Consider the following 21,811-nt stretch of genomic DNA (forward strand, 5'->3'; position numbering starts at 1 on the left):
CAAGATCTCACTACTTTCTTTCTTCAGAATGAGAAGCTCTTGTTTCTCCTTTTTACTGGATTTATGTTCACCTGCTTTATCTGCTCTGGTGAGATCTGGAGCTTCTACAGTAGAAACCCTCTCACTGCTGAGAGACAGGGGTTAGAACAGTGTGATTGAGGATCTAAAACCTCTAACAAAAGGACTGTATATCCAAATAAAGCATCAACGAGATCTTCATCCAGGGTGTGGGATGGTACTAGTAGTATATTAGAAATATAAGAAGGTGAGATTATTCGGTTGGGGGCGTTTTTACCTTCTCAACATTTGAAAAAAGAGACTTAATGGTGGCCAAGATGGCAGAGTGCAGAAATCCAACTCATTGCGAAGGGTTCACTTACTTTTTCACACTTACTGTTTTTCTGTTTTCTCTAGAGCTCTATTGATGTTCTACGGCCATGCTGACTGAAAAACAGTGAACCTTAGTTTTAGGAAGTTTAGTTAGCATTAAACTCCATTGCAACCGGTTATGTGTTGGTAATGATGTGTTGAAGTAACAGCAATCATTACTTTATCAGCTTTCCCACTTTTTTTCAACCAGCTGGTGACATTCCGTATAAATAAAGTAGTGGCCACGACTTAGTATGGCGTGGGAACAAGATCCTATATTGTGTCCATGACTTATCAAGGTGTGGGAAGAGTTCCTATATTGTGGCCATGACTTAGTAAGAGAAAATCTCACTAAGTCATGACCATGACCTAATTATCTCATTCCACACCTTGCTAAGTTATGGCCACAACTTAATTATCTGGTTCCCACACCTTACGAAGTCATGGCCAAGACTTAATTATCTTGTTCTCATACTATATTAACTTGTGACATGAACTTAATTACCTCATTCTATGCCTTGCTAAGTTGTGGCCATGACTTAATTATCTTGTTCTCATGCTTTATTAAGTTGTGGCATCAACTTAATTATCTCATTCCCAAGCCTTACTAAGTCGTGGCCATGACTTAATGATCTCGTTCCCATGCTTTATTAAGTTGTGGCATCAACTTAATTATCTCATTCCCAAGCCTTACTAAGTCGTGGCCATGACTTATTTATCTTGTTCTTATGCTTTATTAACTTGTGACATCACCTTAATTATCTCATTCTATGCTTTGCTAAGTCATGGCCATGACTTAATTATCTTGTTCTCATACTTTTTTAAGTTATGGCATCAACATTATTATCTAATTCCCAAGCCTTATTAAGTTGTGGCATTAACTTAATTATCTAATTCCCACATCTTACTAAGTCATGGCCATGACTTAATTGTCTTGTTTCCACGCTTTACTAAGTCATGGCACAACTTTGATTTATGTGTGATGTCACCAGCAGGGCTATGTATCTAACATATATGATGCACTTATAAACAATATACATTTAAATGAGTTCAACATTTAATATTTTTCAATACTTTTAATATTTTATTAAATACTGAATAAATCTTCTCCTTTATCAGGAGGGATACATGATCAGATTACTGGCTTGAGTGGAAGTGGAACATTGGGAACTCTATAAGAGCTGTCATAGTTAATATAGTACACTGTTAACTTCGGAGGTTCTTCAGTTTGAAACTGTGGAGGAACCTCTTCAGGCACTTTAAGGAACCTTCAAGAAAAGGTTTTTAAAAAAAGGTTCCATGAAGGTTCGTTTCAAACTGAAGAACCTCCAAAGGTTCCTCAAGGATCATATACTGTTAACAGTGTAGGAACAATAGTTACTGCTGATAGTTACTGGGTTGCAGCCTTTAGGCCCAAGCATAATAAGACTATTATTAAGAATTTGATCTGTAATAATAGGTTGCATTACCTCACTGAATAAGTGAAGTGATGATATTACAGAAAACTGCTGAAAGTTATCGTCATTGTGTTTCAGAACTGTCAGCAGAAGCAGATTGATGAATCTGAGAACACAAAGACTTCTATGACTTCGAACAAAAGGCTTTTTCACCACTTTTCTGTTTAACATTCAGGAATGTCTAGCAAAGTCTGGACAAGAATATGTCTAGACACTTTAGTGTTGCAGGTTATAAAGGTGACAAACCACGTAGAGAACAACGTGTAAAAAGTTCCAAAGCAAAAATCATGTGTAACACTTAAAAGGTCCAGTATAGAAGACTCGTAGAAGCTTACCTGACATCCAACCAACATTCTGCTGAATCCACATTAAATGCAGGTGAAATCTAAGTTGAATGTAAATCTACTGTAAGTCTAGTGATTGTAACCTTACATCGTAATACTAACCTAGCCTTACCCTTACCCTTTCATCAACCCTAAAATCTAACCCTAACACTAACCTAAACCTTAAATCTAACCCTAGCCCTGACCCTAACGCTTACCTTACCCTTACCATTGAATAATTGAATCAATAGATTTAAGGTCAGAGTTAGGTTTAAGGTTAGGGTTAGGGTTAAGGTTAGGGTTCATGCTAAGATTAAGTTTAGGATTATGGTTATGGTAATAGTTATGGTTATGGTTAAGATCAGGGTTAGGGTTAAGGTTAGGGTTAGGGTTAGGGCTAGGGTTATGGTTAAGGTTAAGGTTAGGGTTAAGGTTAGGGTAAGAGTTAAGGTTAGAGTTAAGGTTAGGGTTCATGCTAAGGTTAAGGTTAGGGTTAAGGTTAAGATTAAGGTTAGGGTTAGGGTTAAGGTTAAGGTTAAGGTTAGAGTTAGGGTTAAGGTTAGGGCTAAGGTTAGAGTTAGGGTTAAAGTTAAGGTTAGGGTTAAGGTTAGGGTAAGAGTTAGGGTTAGGGCTAAGGTTAGGCTTAAGGTTAGGGTTAGGGCAAAGGTTAGGGTTAAGGTTAGGGTTAGGGTTAAGGTTAAGGTTAAGGTTAGGGCTAAGGTTAGGGTTAGGGTTAAAGTTAAGGTTAGGGCTAAGGTTAGGGTAAGGGTTAGGGCTAAGGTTAGGGTTAAGGTTAGGGTTAGGGTTAAGGTTAAGGGTGGGGTTAGGGTTAAGTTTAGTGTTAGGTGTAGGGTTACATTCAGTAGACAGTCATTTACATTCACCTTCAGCTCAGTTACGTTTAATAGACATTCAGTTAAATGCCAGGTGAATCTACGGTGGACCCTTCAAGTAAAGTGCTAGCCAAATATCTCACAGAAACCTCACCAACTAAATCAGATGTGTGAGATGTTTGCGTGTTTGGTGCGTCCACCTTCACTGTTTTTACAGCTGCCCTTCTTTCCATGAGACTCACATTCCGTGTTCCTGCAGGGGGATTTTTCCAAACCTCCATCCAAGTTCTTCATCCAAAGTTCCTCCACTTCAAACACATTCAGTGATGGTGGCGGACTAAACGATGGCCAGAACATTGTTCATCATCATCAATTTGATTTGTCGGTTTGCTTTTCACAGCACGATTTTCTTGATCAGCTCCACAGTGTTGAGTTAGACTCTCACAGTGATGAGAGGATGGACTTAACATCTGTGAATCAGAGCTGAGATCCCCCTTGTGCCATCAAAACAGCCCTGACCTGCCGAGGCATGTCCTCCGAAGGCGCCCTGTGGTATCTGGCACCAAGGTGCTAGCAGCAGATCCTTTAAGTCCGGCAAGTTGTGAGAGGTGCGACTTCCATAATAGCTTGGGTGCCCATGTCCCTGTTACCCTGTTGTTCAACGGTTGTCATTCCTTGTGGCACCTTTGGTAGGGTTAAGGTTAGGGTTAGGGGTAGATTTAAGGTTAGGGTTCATGCTAAGGTTAAGTTTAGGAATAGGGTTAGGGTTAAGGTCAGGGTTAGGGTTAAGGTTAAGGTTAAGGTTAAGGTTAGGGTTAGGGCTAGGGCTAGGGTTAGGGTTAAGGTTAAGGTTAGGGTTAGGGTTAGGGCTAGGGCTAGGGTGCCATGTCCCTGTTACCCTGTTGTTCAATGATTGTCCTTCCTTGTGGCACCTTTGGTAGGGTTAGGGTTAAGGTTAGGGTTAGGGTTAGGGTTAGATTTAAGGTTATGGTTCATGCTAAGGTTAAGTTTAGGAATAGGTTTAGGGTTAAGTTTAAGGTTAAGGTTAATGGTTAGGGCTAGGGCTAGGGTTAAGGTTAAGGTTAAGGTTAAGGTTAGGGCTAGGGTGCCATGTCCCTGTCACCCTGTTGTTTAACGGTTGTCCTTCCTTGTGGCACCTTTGGTAGGTACTAGGAACACCCCACAAGACCTGCCTGACTGTCTGATGTTTTGGAGATGTTCTGACCCAGTCGTCTGGAAAAATCCAGTTTGGTTCTTGTCAAAGTGTCTCAGAATCGTAGGCTTGCCCATATTTCCTGCTTCAGCACCTTCAAGAACCTCCAGAGGAGCCACTGGAACCAGATGGTCAGTGCTGTTCACAGCCCACAGTGATATTAGGGTTCGGGCTGGTTGGTGTAAATATGGTGTACAAATTGTAAAAATGCAGAAGTAAGTGTTTCATCATGCAGATTTAGAGCACAGAACACACAAAGACAGCCTTCATTCATAAACATTGGTATTTATTTCCACTTCTTTTCCCCCAGGAACTTTATTAGATATATGAAAATTATTTACAGATGTACATACAAGATAACACGTGCCTTCCTCCCCCTCCCCCCATCCCAGCAGCAAGAACACTTTAACTCACAGGTCCAACTCACATCTGAAAAAGAAACTACACCAACACAGATCCTAGTTCATGCAATGACACTTAAGAAGATTTTGTACAAAATAAATTACCCAGTATATCCAATAGAAACGTACACAAACATCTGGCAACTCTCGCAGTTTGAGTGACGGTGGGTGGTGTGTCCACTACTTGTGCGTGTACTGGTGTGGTATTCAAACTTATCACTATTATAGGATTCACTGTAGGGAACATGTGAGTGTTGGTACTGTTATATGGTATTTATAACATGTATAGAACAATGCTATAGATGTTTTTACAAACATTATGGCACAGATTTCTGATCAGAATCAGGTGTTTCAGGTGGAAGATACTTACAGATGATCCTTAAAACACAAAGCAGTCTTTGATACTTTAAAAAAAGTTCCATCCGAAAGACACATATTCTATATTTTCCATAAAAAGGGGCTCAAATATCACTGGTGGCACCAGATTTATATCATAATAGTGAAACTATACCATATTTTTGGATCAGTGCTTCTCAGAAGAGCAACTTCTTCCACCCCACTTCCTTCACAGTTTTAGAAAACACTTCCAGCTTGCGTTGTTGTGAAATCCCTGATTATGGTTTTAAACAACACTGAGTTCTGCAATAGACACTGCTCTCAGTTCCTCAAAAAAAGGAAGACATTCCCAAGCCCTATTGGAGCAGAATTGAATGTATGTGGGGTTCTAGAGTGGTACTCTGGCCAAGTCACTGTTTCTGCCTCCTCCCCTGAGAAAATTACAGGCCCAATATATCCAAATATATCCGCTGTGTTTTTTTTTCTCCACCAAACACCAGGTAGCCCTGACCATTTTAGTCCCAGATTCCAGGAAGATGTCATGTCACTTTGGGAAAAATAGGTTTTGGCCACTGCTGATATGCTCACAATTCCAGGTTGAAGGCTTTTTAGAGCTCTAATATTTGTTATTTGGATATTTTGTAAGAATGTTATTTGATTTTTCAAATTATGTCTAGACAGATGTATCTGTTTTAAGTAAATGTATCTAATTCCAAGCATTTGTATTGTATTTTAATTAAAAGTTTAGAGTCAGAAACTGGAGGAAATAATCACATTATGTTTAAAATGAGAAATCTCTCAGAATCCAAACAGTGTGTAGCAACGAACCATTCAGGGTTCCATACGTCCCTCCTGGACGTGGATCACACCCTCTGGTTGTGTAGTCTATATAGTCTCTATAATATAGTCTATAGTAGCCCAAAACCACTTGTGTGAGCTGGTCAGCTCAGCAGGGAGTGATAACATCTCACAAAGATTGATGTCAAATTTCTCAAGAAGCAGCAATATAGTCTATAGTAGCCCAAAACCACTTGTGTGAGCAGGTCAGCTCAGCAGGGGGTGCTAAAGTCTCACAAAGATTGATGTAAAATTCCTCAAGAAGCAGCATAACGGCCAAGACAGACCAAAATAGAGTAAAAATCTGAAACTGTATTCAACCAGCATCTCTCCAAAACTTAGAATCACCCACACCCTCCGGATCAGGCTGAGAAGTGGAGCTTTTTCGTAGATTTTTTTATTTTTTTCCAAATATGAGCGCAGGACATTCTGCTATAGTGTGATAAAACAGTAAACCCAGCTGTTAGCCTGCAGCAACCATGCACAAGCATTTTCAAAAAGCACAAAGTCTGCACAAAAACACTGACAACGTTTTCAAAAACCTCCTCCCTGGAGACCTTTTTCTAAAACCTCATCAAAAACATCTGTGTTGGTATAGACCAGAGGCCAGAAAACAGAAAATCTTTTTTTTTAATAATATCTGAAACGGGTAGTTGACAGTGGTTCATTATGAGGCCTCATTGACGAGGCTGCCTGTATTTTCACACTAATAGCAGATATGGTCACTTCTGCACAAATTGGTCCCATCATTGACAAATTGCAAAATATTGGATGCTCTGGAAAAGTCTAAACTTGGTCTCGGTGGCAGAACTTGCTCTCCATCCCATAAAGGTGCCACTAATTGCTCTTTAATTGAGGCCACAGAAGAACCACAGTTGGTATTGGATTTGTGTAAGTGTGAGGAACCTTCAAAAGACCCAAACAACTTTCTCTCTTTATCGATTTAATGGCCACTCTATTACCAAAATGGTTCTTTATGGAACCAAATATGGTTCTTCTGTGGTTCATCGCTCAAGGAACCTTTTGTAGTGTACACTGGGAGAGCCTTGGCAAGCAGGAGAAAGACAATAAAGACAATCAGAGAAAGCAGATCCAGCAGGCTGATTAAGAGACTCATCAAGAGTTTTCTGTGATTACTTGACAAAATATTTGAGTTAGAAAAAATATCGTAGAAAATATAACCCACTAGAAACTCACTTATCCTGTGGACATTTTCTTGCCATTTAGTTTTTAGTTTAATTTACTACCGCCCTACAAACTAATCCAATACAGAATAAGGCTTTTGAAGATAACACTTTACATCATATTAATTATCTGATATCAATAATGCATTCAGGCCATGTTTAATACAACGCTTCTATCTATTCACACTACTCTAAAATCAGTAATCATGCAGATCTCTGCCTTTAACCCTTTAAAAACCTGAACATCCTAACCCCAAAACAATGTTCCAACACCTCCGTCGAATGTGCTCCGGGTCTGTACAGATGTTCGGAATTGATCAATCAAACAGTCACTGTTCTACAGGGTCCATTTGGAAATGAAAAGACATCATAGAAACCATTAAAAACCATACTAATATAGTTCTTCCTTTTAAAAAGTAGATTATTACAGATTATTTAGTTTTTTTTTTGGTTTTGTATTTTTCTATTTCACCATTATTTTAGAACATATGCCAAGCATCTAGGCAGTTTTCGCTACCAGGCACATTGATCTGTGTTGCCGACATGGCGTAGATTTTCAACGACAGGCAGTGGTTTGTTAGACAGTGATGCTTTTGTTAAAAGGGCGCTTGAAGTGGCTTCGAGGGCTGGTCATGATTACTCTGTGGGAATATTACTGTGAAACTGCAGCTGCCCATGACAGAGCATCCACAGATGGTGGAAGGCTGTGAATTAGTAAGTGGGTGATGTTTCGTACTTTTGGAATTAGCTTATTTTCAGTGTAAACACAGTTTTTCATTCCTGCTGGTTTGGAGGTTGTTTGGAGACTAAAGGAATGATTCACCAGTTGTTGTTGTTTTTTTTTCATTTGTATCTCAAGTTGGTTCAGCTGGAACTAACCAAGAATGAATCTTATGTGTTTCCCTAGGTCTGCATTTCGAATTCTTTAATGTCAGTCAAGAAATATCAGCTTCCACACCATTGTATTTTACATGACTAAGGAAATGTATCTAATTCCAAGAATTTGGTAGTGTACACTTTCAAAGATAAAGCTGCTTCACATGTTTTTGTGTTTTTGAAGCCATAGAAGAGCCACATTTGGTTCCATTTTGTTTGTAATAGAGATGCGTGATTATGAGAAACTTTAAAATTAGTAAAGTATTCATGGACTTTAAAAACATCGGGTCTTACTTACCAATTTCTTTCTCAGAGTAGTATTACATTGGTTCTTGAGAAATTCGCAGCTCGGCTCTTCTAATGATGGACCCCATTGTCCTCGTAAACCCAACAAATCCCAAATAAAGAAACACTGGTGAACGTCAGACTCTTTGTGAAGTGTTTTTAACAAGAAATTTCATATAATTCTTATAACAGTTGGTAAATGAGGCCTGTTGTTGTCAAAGGAACCAAAAGTAGAACTTCTAGAAGCAGCTTTATTTTTAAGAGCGTATCACTTTCCTGTTTGGCCATAGCATTTCGTATTCTTTAATGTCAGTCAAGAAATATCAGCTTCCACATCATTGTACTTTACATGTCTAAGGGAATGTATCTAATTCCAAGCATTTGTCTTGTATTTTATTAAAAGCTTAGAGCCAGAAACTGTAAGAAATTATCTCGTTATATTTTTACAATAATTTAAGATGAGAAATCTTTCAGAATCCAAACAGTGTGTAGCAACGAACCATTCAGGGTTCCATACGTCCCTACTGTCCCTAACTTCCACACCATTGCACTTTACATGTCTAAGGGAATGCCATTTGGGATTCAGCTATAGGTTCCATAACTCCCAATTTCACATTTACTGCACTACTTGGCTGTAGAGACTATAGTTCCATGACACACAGTCATTTGAAAAAGTTTGGACACCCAATGAAAACCTTTGGGTCCCATTTTAGCAATCTTTAGGTGAGCCGTCAACCAACGTGCATTGATTTAGGGGGCATGTCGGTGTGTCTTTGCTATGGTAACAATGAGAAAACTTCACCTTGCTCGGCTCGAAATGCTTAAAAGTCATGTACTGAGTTTGTTAATTAATCATAGGTGTGTTTTTTTTGTACGTAACGTGCAGTAATAAACCAATCAGCGTGTCTCTCGGCGCTTCATTTAAGAGCCAGGTGCGGTCTGACTGACCTTGGCGGGTTGCTATTTCAGTGGTGTAAAGCGTGGGGGGGGGGTGTACGAGCGTCGGGCTGCACGCGCCTGTGTTGACAATTCACTGCTGAGATAGCAACGAACTTCTGACTGTTAATGAACGTCTGCCTAGACTGTTTTCAGTCAGTGGAGCTCCTCCTGTGTTTTCCTCTGCCAAGATACACAGCGATACTCCAGAAACTGACCTGAACACCCCTCATTTGGAGACCACCGCACCCATCAGCGTAGATATATTCACACGCAGCGCTTCTATTTCAACAGCACAGGCGTTAAAAGTGAAAATCGGCTGTTGGTGGGGTGTAAGATAGCAATGAGCGTAGCTATCACCTTGCGCAGGGTGTAAAATGGGGCCCTTGTCTTTTTTGAACAAATTCAGTTTAAACTTTTTCTTTTAAAAATCTTTTTTTGAAGGTTCCTTAAGGATCTTACACTGTTATACGTGTACACTCTTAAAGATAAAGTTGCTGTGAAGCCATAGAAGAGCCACATTTGGTTCCATTGAAAACCATGTTTGTAGTAGAGATGCGTGATTATGAGGAACTCTTAAATTGGTCAAGAATCTTCTTGGACTTCTACAAACATTGAGTCTTATTCCCCAATTTCTTTCTCCAAGTTGTATTACATTGGTTCTTGACCAATTCACAGCTCTGCTCCTCTAATGATGGACCCCATTGTCCTCGTAAACCCAACAAATCCCAAATAAAGAAACACTGGTGAACGTCAGACTCTTTGTGAAGTGTTTTTAACAAGAAATTTCATATAATTCTTATAAATGAGGCCTGTTCTTTGTTCTTAAAGGAACCAAAAGTAGAACCTCTAGTAGAAGCACCTTTATTTTTAAGAGTGTATCACTTTCCCTTTTGGCCAAAGCCATAGCCCCCTTCCTTCCCATCCCCATTTTCCAATTCTGGTGGATCTTTCCTTTAATCAGGCAGCAAGTTTAGTGAGAATGCTGGTCTTTGAATGCAGCACAAGACTGGCGTTAGAACATGTGAAAGAACATCTGCCTGTGACATCCCCACCGTCATACAGTAGATATCAGTGTAACAGTGCTGTATGAAACACACACACACTCAACACTGGCAGTTAAAGCTGTAGAACAAGAAGAGCAGAAGAAAGAGAGATGATGAAAGCTGTGGGTGAAGATCCCTCGTCTGTCTCAAAAAGGGGCTGATGGGAAACTTCTGTTCCAGGTGGGCATTTCTGGATGTGTGTGTGTGTTTTAGCTCAGAGGCTTCACAGGTGCCCCTCAGTTGCATAGTGTGTATGTGGTGTCTACTTGCACAGGTGTGTGACACAGCATTGGTAGCATAGCTACTGAAAGCTACAGAAAGTGGCTGTTTGGTCCATGTCATCACAGGTCATCCACTAGTTGGCGTTACATCAAATCTCATCAACCACTCAGCATGTTAAAGGTGTCCAAATGAAGGACGTTCATGACACGTTGGTCCACATTTTGCTATGATAACAGCATCAGGGAAGACTTTCCATTAGATCCTGGAACTCCAACTATATGGAATCAAGCTTGATCACTCCAACTCCTCCCAAAGGTGTTCAGCAGGTCTTCAACTCCCCAGCTCATCCCAGAGATGTTTTAAGGTCCTTCATCACTCTCAGGACCACTGCTTCAGGGTCTAATTCCTCCCAAGACCTTTACATCCCTCCAGCTGAGGTTTCGGCATTGCACATGTTGGCCTGTGGCTGCTCAAAAGCATCCCATTCTTCTGCCAGTGTTTGTTATGGAGGTTTCATGGTTGTGGGTCTGCCTTAACCCTTAAACAGGTAAAGTATCACCACGAGATGCATTTTCTCTCAATCCAGTAAATCGAAGGGGCTTCCAGACACTTTTGGACATACAGACATTTTTGAACATATAAGTGAAGCTGTTCATCAGGCTGCAGCTGTGCTCGACCTCTAGGGCTTGTGGTAGTCCTCGTGCCGTAGGATCTTGTACAGGACCCAGTAGAAGATGTTGAAGAACAGGAAGGCCAGGGGGAAGCCAGCCCGTGATACGGTGTCGATCTTCTTGGCGCGGTCTATGAAGATTTTCCTCATTTCCTCTGGACTCTTGCCGGCTTGGGGCGCAGTGGTGGCTGGCTGTCCCTGGGGTGTACTGGCTGCATTGTTGGAAGCCTTGGACATGGTCCCGTCCTTGCCCGCATTGGCTGTAAAGCTCAGGCGACTCTCCCTCACATCCTCCTCCTAGAAGAAGAGATAAAGAGAGAGAAAGGGAGTTGTTTATGGAACTTATCCCAACTTCTGTGGAAAGCTCTGGTCTTATCTGTAGCTAACCAATGATAGCATTTCATACTCATTTTCATTTCATATTTCAAACTGCAGGAATCAATGATGCACCCTCTACTAGACCTGCTTATACTGTTTCTGACACTGTTACCTACAATTACGGACAGATATATCTTTCTAGACATGGGCTAAAAGTTAGGAACCTACATTTTTAAGACTGTGGGACTAGAGCAGGACTGCTCAATCCTGGTCCTGGAGATCTACCGCCCTGCAGAGTTTAGCTCCACCACAAATCTAACACACCTGATCCAGATACTGAAGACCTTCAGGAGCAACTGAACATTAGAGAGTCACACAGAGTCAGCTGTGTTGGATCTGCACTCTTCAGGGTGGTAGATCTCCAGGACCAGGATTGAGCAGCCCTGGACGAGAGGTTAGGTTGTAAGTAAATTGCTGTGGTCTTTACTCAGATAGTGTTGCACTGTAGCTTGACCGCTTATTTATGCCACATATAAAAAATACATTTATTATTTAATCAGAAAAGGGGAAATTACATTATTTTATATCACTTATCTATTTTAAATGACATCTGTCCAAGCCTTCGAAGCATTTTCATTGCATTACATCTGTCAGCCCTCACCAATATCTGGTGTAGTTGTCAGCCCCTCTGTATCGCGCCCCTTCACTGGGGTGATGCCGAACTGCCCACAGGCTCACATAAACCCTGTTATCAATAGCCTGGAGCTCTAACCGCTGAGCCACCACTGCCCACCTTGAACCTTGAGGTCGCCCGAGAGGTTCCCGTCTCAGACCACGTAGTGTTTAGGCCAGCTTCGGCTCGACTCCCTTGTTTACGAGCAAGCCACCTGGCGGTTTGAGTATTGAGCGAGGTTCGATCGCTATCTGTTGAGTTATACCCACGACTCTCGCTCCAGCTAGGCGGCAGTTCCAGGTTGGGTCGGCCTAGCCGCTCTTGCCAAGTAGCTTGTTCCCCAGCTTAAGGTCTGTTTGTTTTCGCCCTCTTGTTTGCCATGTTCTGGTTGTGTTGATCACTGTATTCACGTTATGCCCTTTAGCTGCTGCATCTTTTGTCCAACTTGCCCCCTTTTGTGTGTCTCGTTTTGTTTAATAAATTACTTGCATTGAGTTCATCTCTGCGGGTGTTCATCCCTCTGTCTGACCTAACCCGTCATGACAGTAGTCATCATACTTTTGCACATTTTTGCAGAGAACAGTGGCAGAATTCAAACTTCAGATCCATTGTTTGTGCTCACACCCCATAAAAAATGATTATTTCTATAAAAGAACACACACACACACACACACACACACCTGTAATTATCCAAAAGTGGGACACTGTAAATGTCAGATCACGCTTTATAACAGGACATGCTTTGCCAGAGTGGGAGAGTCTTCCTGAAAACACATCAGTGTCGTGTCCCATCAGTCACTTCACTTTGAGTTCTTTCGGTTTTATGTTTTCCTTCTGACCCTCAGTGGATCACCTGACCTCAGGTTTCCCTCCTCTCACATCGGCCTTCGTCTCCCGCTTCTCGCTGCACTTTTGCCTGCCAGCTCTTTACGCAGCCTTTTCTCCCACAAAATGTCAAAACTTCACCAGGGGGAAAAAAAAAGACTAAGACTCTACCAACTGGAAAACCGTCAAGAGCAATCCGTCTTATGGGACTTGCTGCTTTTTGCCAAGGCTGAAACAAAGGAATCTGGACTGATGTTTGGTCCGTTCAGGGAGGAAAATTACTTGTGCATGGAACTGATTTGGGAACCAGATTAAAAGGAAAACACACATCAGCTCATTTTTTCCACAGCAAACTATAAGTAATATGTTTACCAGAGAAAGAAATGAGAGGGTGTTGCTCCATTAATGCAGCCTTATCACACATATTTAATGTAGAACTTGGGTTTATGTGCTATAATGAGGGACACCTCACTGTCCAGGGAATAAACCTTTGATGCTTAATGGAAAAGAAATGAAACACATATTAAATGAATAAGACTTTATCAATATATGGGTTGTATTGTAAGTATTGGGACACCCGCTCATTCATTGTTTCTATTACAAAAAGAGTTGATCCTGTCTTTCTACTGTCCAGGGAAGAAGCCTTTCTACTAGATTTTGGGGCATTGCCATCCATCATGAGCACCATCCATCATAAATCTGAGCCAATAGGTTAATATTCATTTGCTTCTGAGTCTTGTTCTATTGCCAATACCTCTCTACAGGGACTAGACAAGCTGCACTGGCACATTAGTGTCACTAGAGGGCGCAACTGAAAGTAGCTGAACGCATTCATAAGAAGGGGTGTCCACAAACATTTGGACATACAGTGCATCAGTGGGCCTAAGACTACACCACAAGCAGCTTAGCATGCATCACTTCTTCTGTAATACTTGGTTACGCCATATTGCCTTGCCTTCTTAACAGCATCAAACCTGTCAGACAAGGCAATACTGTTTACATCAGTCTTGCAACCAAACAGCAATCCCAGCAGCCCCCTACTGGCCATTCTGTCGAGGGACTGTTTGAATATGTTTGCCGGTGTAAATCGACCTACACAGCAAGGTAGATCAGTGTGTAGAATACATCACATCACCGCTTCCTGTGAGCTACCATGTTTTTATTGCTGTATAAAAGATAGGTTGTCCTTTTTGTAGGATGCGCCCGACTTGGCTAGCATCACTACTGCGGTGGCCGGTGTTCTTGTAAGCATTGCGACCTCGTCGTTAGCATTTACAGCATCCCTGCTGCAGTGCTAGCACTGCTACCGGGCCACTGGCTCTACTGGTCTACAGCTTAAGGTTCTGAGGGCGAGTCCTTTACCAGGCAGGGTCACAGGAAATGCTACAGGAAACATTTTATGCCACATTTTATGATTATCACAATAAACGACATATATTCTGGTCCCAAACTCCCCATTGTTGAAATGCCTTTGACAATTCTATGCAGCCTAACTAGGCTTGCCTGATTTCACGTGACTGCATGAGTTTAGCAAGGGCGATAACTCTGAGAATCAGGGTTCTGGGTGAATTCTGGGTGGGCTCTGCTTTAAGATTTACAGAACTCCCTGTGATGAACAGAAGCAGGTTCGAGAAAGAACAATTGATCGCTTTAATTTACAGGACGTTTGACCGAAAAGAGGTGGAGCTGGAGCTTCCAATGTGGTCCTCCTCGCTTCTTCTCTCTTTCAAATGATAGCAAAATCACCAATCCAGGTTCTGGATGCTGCTATCTCCTCAACAGGAAACACCATGCCTCATCCACGGGCCTTGTAATTGTCACTTAAGCTGTTTAAATCTGAATGGAGCTCACCAGTGGACCGATGGGGTCTCCAATATATGTCCCGCCACACGTTTGCATAAGTCATTTCTGTATTTGCTAATCGTGTGGAACCCGAACATTTATTAAACATGTAAATCTACTGAGGCACATCGGTGCTTACACAGCAGTGTGATGAGCAGCTTTAACATATCCCACACAGCATGGAGTGATCCATGTGTGGAGTGTGCTGTAGTGTTTGTAGCAAGTTTATACTGCACCCTACCCTATACTGTCCCCTATACTGTCTAGAAGCAGGACTGTAGTCAGAGGCTGTAGAGGTGTAAGGTGTGTAAAGCTGAGGTTTCGGTTTCCAAAGTAATGCATAACTGTAAATACAGCAGATTTGTGCCGAGAGAATAGACTATTCCTTCATTAGATGATCATTCTAAATATTTTAAAACAAATTCTATTGGACTCTCTGGCATAACCCTAATAGTATCCATCCCAATGCTACACAATGCTACGTGCCGTCTCTGAACCCAGCTACTTGCCTGATATAACAATCTAAGCACACTATAAGGCAGGAGAGATATAAAAAGGCTGTCCATTGTGCTAGGAACATAAAGAATAGTGTCTCTATCTACATTACTGTTTAAAAGCCAAAGACCACCCTTCTTTTCTTCCATTTTCCAGTCAGAATGACCATGAACAAGTTACTGACAATCAGAAAACATGCATTCAACAGTAAATTCTGTGTTTAGAGGCCCATCTTTACCTTTATTATAGCTTCCATTCTTTTAGAAGACTCCCTTTCAGTGTCCTAAAAGTGTCTCGTCTGTCTTATACTGCAACAAATGAAATCTTAGCAAGTGAAATCCTCTTAAATCGTGTCTAAATATCTGATATTTACACTCTCTACACCGGTGTATGAAAATTTGAAGAATTGTCGCTTATATAATTTCATCTACTGGACATGTCCTATTCTATTGGCAGATAATTTAGCTTGGTTCAAGCAGTGTTTCTTGTAAACAATATACAAATAATAAAAAAAAAATATTAAAGTTCATTTATGTAGGTCATTTTTACAATATTACTACATGAATCTCAAAATGGGAAATACTATGAAGGTTACACATCCCAGGCCCAGCCCATTCCCTTCTCCCATATTTTAATCACCCACTAAATCGCAAGCTCTTTGCAGGGGTCATCAGGGGTCAACACCTCCTGAAGGCTCAAGAGTGAGGTCTGGTGTCCTATACCCACCCCCCCCCCCCCCCCCCCCCACAACCCCCAAGGTGGCCAAGGCCATACCTAGCCTCACTGGCACCATTACTGCATGCACTGCAAGTGCCACCAGTTCAATGTGGATTTTACACACTACGTCAACAACAGCCTACATCTCCCACCACGCTACACCAGCCCCTCCCCACCCAACCTCAGCCCCCTTCTTATCTACCCCATTTACTCTGACAGTTCTTTCATGGCTGCCCTAATCGTGCGGCCTCACACCCAAATTCAACCAGCAAAGGCGTAGCAGACTTGACTTCACCCTGAACCCCTTATCTACAACACCTACCACTACTGGCCTGCCACTCACTGTGCCTTGAGATTAGATATCAGATGTTTTTTTTAGAAAAAAAAGTTCTAAGTTTATCTAAGTTTCATCTAAGAAAGCAGAAAGCATCTAAGTTTTCTTAGATGCCACATTTAAGAGGCACTCACATGCTAAGATAGTATAGGAGCCTTTTTTGCTTCTCACATTCAACTATGTTAAGGTCTGGACTCTGGACTTTTTTCTTTTCACCCTTCTTTATCTTTCTCCTTCTCATTCTCCTTCTTTTATAGGGCACAAAGGTCAAAACACCCTATATGCACATGAGGGCAGTCTCAGTATCAGGCCTTGCACAGTTGTTTTGTTAAGAGTCCCTTTTCTTGTGTACCTTTGGCTGGATCCACATGAGATTTTGAGACCCTAAGATGTTTATAATTCAGTGAATGTGAATGTAACTTTTGATTTTTATTTTTTTTTTTACTATTTTTAACTCAATTTTAAGTCAATTAGTCAATTATTTACAATCAGCAATGATCTCAGTTTTAGAAAATCCTTCTTTTCTCTAATTTTGACTTTCTTTATAATCCTATATCTGATCTCCTCAGAAAAGATATTCTGAATAATGGCTGTTTGAACTGGAAATACAATAAATGAAGGGTGGTCTCTGAATCTTACCCAGTTCCCAGTATCTACCTAAACCAGAGCAACCTCTAGTTTCCTTGGAACGTTGGAGGGGCAAAACTGGGATTTTACAGAGGCAACAAATGGACAGTGAAACTAGAAACAGTGTGTATATGGATAAGAGAAATGGAAGCTGGAAGGTGGGAGGAGCACTGTCACTGTAAGAGACTTATGGACCAGGTCAGGGAACAGGTCACAGCACAGGGGGAGCTGTCCTCTGAGTGTTTACCCTGTCGTTGGATTCAGATATTTGACCCGTGGATCCGTACACGGGGTCAGCACTCTTCAGTCCATTGACACACTGCAGCGACTCGGAGAGTTCCTCCTCAAATGTGCGATCATGCAGCTTTCAGGGTGTGCAGAAATAAAGAGGGGGAAAAACAAGCAAAACTGAAAGAGCAAGTAAACAGAGCAGGCAATAAGATGGTTTCAGCATGCAGGGAGACCGGCATGCCCCGGAGATCTGAAATAATAACTGGATTTTGCATGCATCAAATGAGCAAGCATGAAAAATTCATCACAGTGTTGCATGAAAACATGGGACAAGACTTGGGTTGAGTCAACATTTCCTCTTTTTCAAAACCCTCTTTTTTAAACTCTCTGACCACACACTGACGCAACGACGCAACACTCATCACCAACAGGAAGCACTGGTAGCACCTCAGTATAGATGACCGCTATGCTCTTATTATTTAGCTCATTAGCTGACCACTTCATTAAGCAGTAAATGAGAGCTTTAGCCAAACGTTCCACCAGAAGACTCCAAAGCTACGGCAGATATTTTTCTGACCAATCAGCAGCTTCCACCTGTCTTTAAAAGCACGCCACTTACACGCCCACTCTGGTTTTCTGCTTTCAATACAGACATTTCGTCCTTCCCCTCCGTCCTCCCCACTTCCACAGGTGTGGTCCACCACCCCGTTACAGAGCCCAGGGGGTTAACTCTTCCCCTGCCGTCTATATACAGCAGGACCTGCGAGGGTCCAGATGATACACGACCTGGGCCAATAACGAGGCCTACGCCCTCAACTTACAATTATCGTTATCTATTAAATCATTTATTGTTTAATCTTATTGAGATCAAAAGATATTCTTCTTGTACGGTCGCTTTGTAAGTCTTCTGTTAGAACTAGTGTGAATTAAGCATTTTATACATGGCCATAATAACAACAACAGGCTCCAATAAACAGCAAATGAATAATTCCCTAATATTTTAATGACTGTTGTATAATAGTTGCATACTGTCACTGTCACACACCTCATATCCTACAAACAGCAGCTTTACAGGAGAAGGACAAAACCCTGCTCATTTTCAATGGAAGTCAATGTAAAAAGATCTTGGATGTCACTTTAGTGACAATTTAATGAAAACAATGTAAAGAACAACAGCCTGATTCACCTTTATTTCAAAAAGTCAAAATGGTAAAAATGGAGAGATACAAGGATTTTGTATGACAGTGACAATACATATATATATATATATACAAATAAATGCTACCAATTCAAATATTATCCATGTATTTACTGATACATAAATATATAGTCATGTCAATTGTAATATCAATTAATCAAAAATGATTTCATTTATTATTTTTAATAATTTTTATTTTTAGTTTAATTATTATTTAATAGTGATTTGGTTATTCGATCCTCATAATAAATTATTTACCCTAAAATGTGACCGTGCAATTTGTCTACATGTTATTGTTAGGGATTACGATATATGATATATTTATATATTTATTATTTATATATTTATTATATTATATTTCTTATAATTGTCTTAACATTACCGATCAGTAATAGCAACTTTCTAATATATTCACATATATTCACATATATTGTTATAAAGATCAAAAGTGGCATTTATTCAGGCATAAGTAATAATTAAATAATATTGACTGTTATGACCTGTTTAGAACATAACTATTTATAGGTGTTCATTAATTATACAGCGCTACCCAACCAACTACTCTACTTTACTAAGATTTAAGACACTAAACTATATTTTAGGGTCTAATGTTACTCACTGGGGTCTAGTCATTGTCTACATTAACCATTTTATATATAATGAATAATGATAATAATACTACTACTACTACTACTACTACTACTACTACTAATAATAATAATAATAATAATAATAAATGAATATATAATTGTATAAACTGTAATGATCAGTAATTGCAACGTTATAATTTATTTCTAAATACATATTACTTTCATCTTAAAATAACATATATATATATACAAATCTCATTTGCAATGTTTTATTTGTAGGAAAAGTGTAGTATAGGAGTTCATAGTTTTCTACTTAATCCACCTACTATAAGACTCTAATGACATTCACTATTACCGGCACTAAACTACACTTTTCAGGGACTAGTCATTGAATGTATATTTTAGTGTTCTCCCCCAATACTTTCATTTATGGAAAATATCAAGCCATATTCATTTTTAAGCTGCATTTTGCAAATTTTCCCTTTTCTTATCTGTATCATTTTTATATTAAAGAGAAAATACATTATAAAAATGTACACATATGCACCCTTTCCGAGGGAAAGTTAAAGCAGTGTACCTCTGAAACTCAAGTAGGGCACATGCAGGGTATTATTAAGGGCATACATTAAGTTGGGGGACAAGGTTGGACTTACCGGACAAGCCGAGTACTTAAATAAGCCGTAGACACCAGAGCTCAACTACAAAGCTTCACTCACAAGGCTGTCAGTCTGTCTTTCTCGAAAAATAACTGCTGTTTTATTGCTGCAGAGCTGAGAGGAGTCAAAAGCAAACGAGCACATTTTGGACCCGGTGCTCAGGTCAAGGTTATGTGCAGGATTATGGCATTGGCTAATCAGCAAAGACTTAATTTGCTCTGTTTAATGAAGCAGAAATGAGTAGTGGCTTAATTAGCAGTTATTGGCTTGATGAGTCACAATAATGGACGGCTAAAATGTTGCACAAAAAGTAAGATAAGTAAAATGCATAATTGACTCTAGTTATTGCTAATTAAAGCTCTAATGAGCAGACAGTTAATTACCAACCACTGGCTTGATTATTTCATTTTCTTGAATTTAATTAGATTCCTTTAAAATCAATGTATAACTATTTGTATGGGGGTTATGCAAAAAAAAATAACATTCAGGATATTTTTATATGACAACTTTCCAAATGCCAAAAAAAAATTGGAGCATTTCTATTGGCCAACTGTCAGATTTGTATTATGACAGAAATAAACAGACAAACAGACAGATACACAGACAGACAGACAGACTGAATAATATATATATATATATATAGAGAGAGAGAGAGAGAGAGAGATAGATAGATAGATAGATAGATATAGATAGATAGACAGACAGACAGCTAGATGGAGTGATCGACATACAGATAGACAGACACACTCATTTTCTCTCTCTCTCTCTCTCTCTCTTTAATATATATATATATATTTACACTCATTTTCTCTCTCTCTCTAATATATATATAGTTCCACATAACTGAGTGGTGCTAAACCAGTGTAGGCTGATTGGGTGGATACACTTAAATGTGTTGTTCTTTATGAGCTTAGTTTTTATATAAGAACTCTAAGTAAGAATACTATAATCTGAAATTCTACCAGTGTTGACCCCCCGCATCACTCCCTTAGACCCTTCAATACAAGCCTCACAAGGGTATTATGATAAACCCTCTATACTGAAGTGTACTGGAACACTGAAACCCAAGACCTCGCATGCTGACTCGAAAGGCCTGTTTGATCGAGAGCGAGCGTTTCTGTGGTAAATACAGATTAAATCATTCTCCGGGTTAAGCCTCGAGCCATAAAGTCAATATTAGTTCATCTCAGCGGCATAACATAAAGGCTAGTGTGCACATGGCCACACGTAGCAGTGATGCAGCTGAACAAACAGCCTGTGTATGCACAGAGGGTGTTTTGACCTTTGTGTCCTATGGAAAGCTTTAGCTCTGATATAAACATGTCCAATCATATACCCTGATCCTGCTCACATGCCATTACTGAGTCATTACAGCCTGTGACCTCTGGGTGGCAGTGTCATGCCAGATCGCTAAGGACTAAATGATGAGTAAAGCGGAGTCAGTCTTCACTTATAGTGCTGTGGAAAGGTATTTGCACCCTTTCCAATTTCTTTTATTTTTGCATAAATAAATTTTAATGTGAGATAAAGACAACATGAGTAAAGAAAGCCTTGGTTTAGTCATGGATGATCAGTTATCGTTCTTAGGTCATGTTGCAGTTCTGATGAGTGCTGTGTACCATAGAGAGCATCCTAAGCAGCTGCATCACTGCCTGGTTTGGGACCTGCACAGCCTCTGACCGCAAGTCCCTCCAACGCATTGTGAGGACAGCTGAGAAGATCATCGGAGTCTCTCTCCCCTCCGTCATGGACATTTACACCACCCGCTGCATCCGCAAAGCAACCAGCATTGTGGATGACTCCACCCACCCTTCACACAGTCTGTTCTCCCTCCTGCCATCAGGAAGAAGGTACCGCAGCATCCGGTCCAACACGACCAGACTCTGCAATAGCTTCTTCCCCCAAGCCATCAGACTCCTCAACACAACTCAACTCCTGAACTGATATCTTACACTCTCCCTCTCTCTCTCTCTCTCTCCCTCTCTCTCTCTTTCCAACCATTTATCCCAGGTAACATGGGAAGCATTTTTTGCACAAGCATTTGCACTGATAACTTTACTACCTCACTGGACTCTATTTATCGCACATTGCACAACTTGCACACTACAGTCATTATTTATTATCCTCTGTCTGTACTGTGTTGTCTGTCCGCACTTGTTTGTTTGTGTTGCACTTGTGTTTTGTATGCACTGTCTATGTTGCACCATGGTCCGGGAGGAACGTTGTTTTAAGATCCATGGAAGACGAGCGTCCAGACTTTTTACTGTCCTGCACCGAAGTGGTGGAACGAGCTTCCCCTGGGTGTCCGACCAGCAGA

At 40.5% G+C, this 21,811-nt stretch overlaps 1 protein-coding gene across 1 annotated transcript in view; it reads right to left on the reverse strand.

The window, feature by feature from the left end:
• Positions 1-10,964: 10,964 nt before the first annotated feature.
• The window catches only part of glra3 (glycine receptor, alpha 3), a 105,875-nt gene continuing 95,028 nt past the window's right edge, over positions 10,965-21,811 (reverse strand). The window contains exon 9 of the mRNA XM_072678576.1: positions 10,965-11,285. Coding sequence (XP_072534677.1) covers positions 10,998-11,285 — 288 coding nt within the window. The 3' untranslated portion in view covers positions 10,965-10,997. The remainder of the gene's footprint in view (positions 11,286-21,811) is intronic.

Source organism: Salminus brasiliensis, chromosome 4, assembly GCF_030463535.1.
Source record: "Salminus brasiliensis chromosome 4, fSalBra1.hap2, whole genome shotgun sequence".
In the NCBI taxonomy this organism is placed as follows: Eukaryota; Metazoa; Chordata; class Actinopteri; order Characiformes; family Bryconidae; genus Salminus; species Salminus brasiliensis.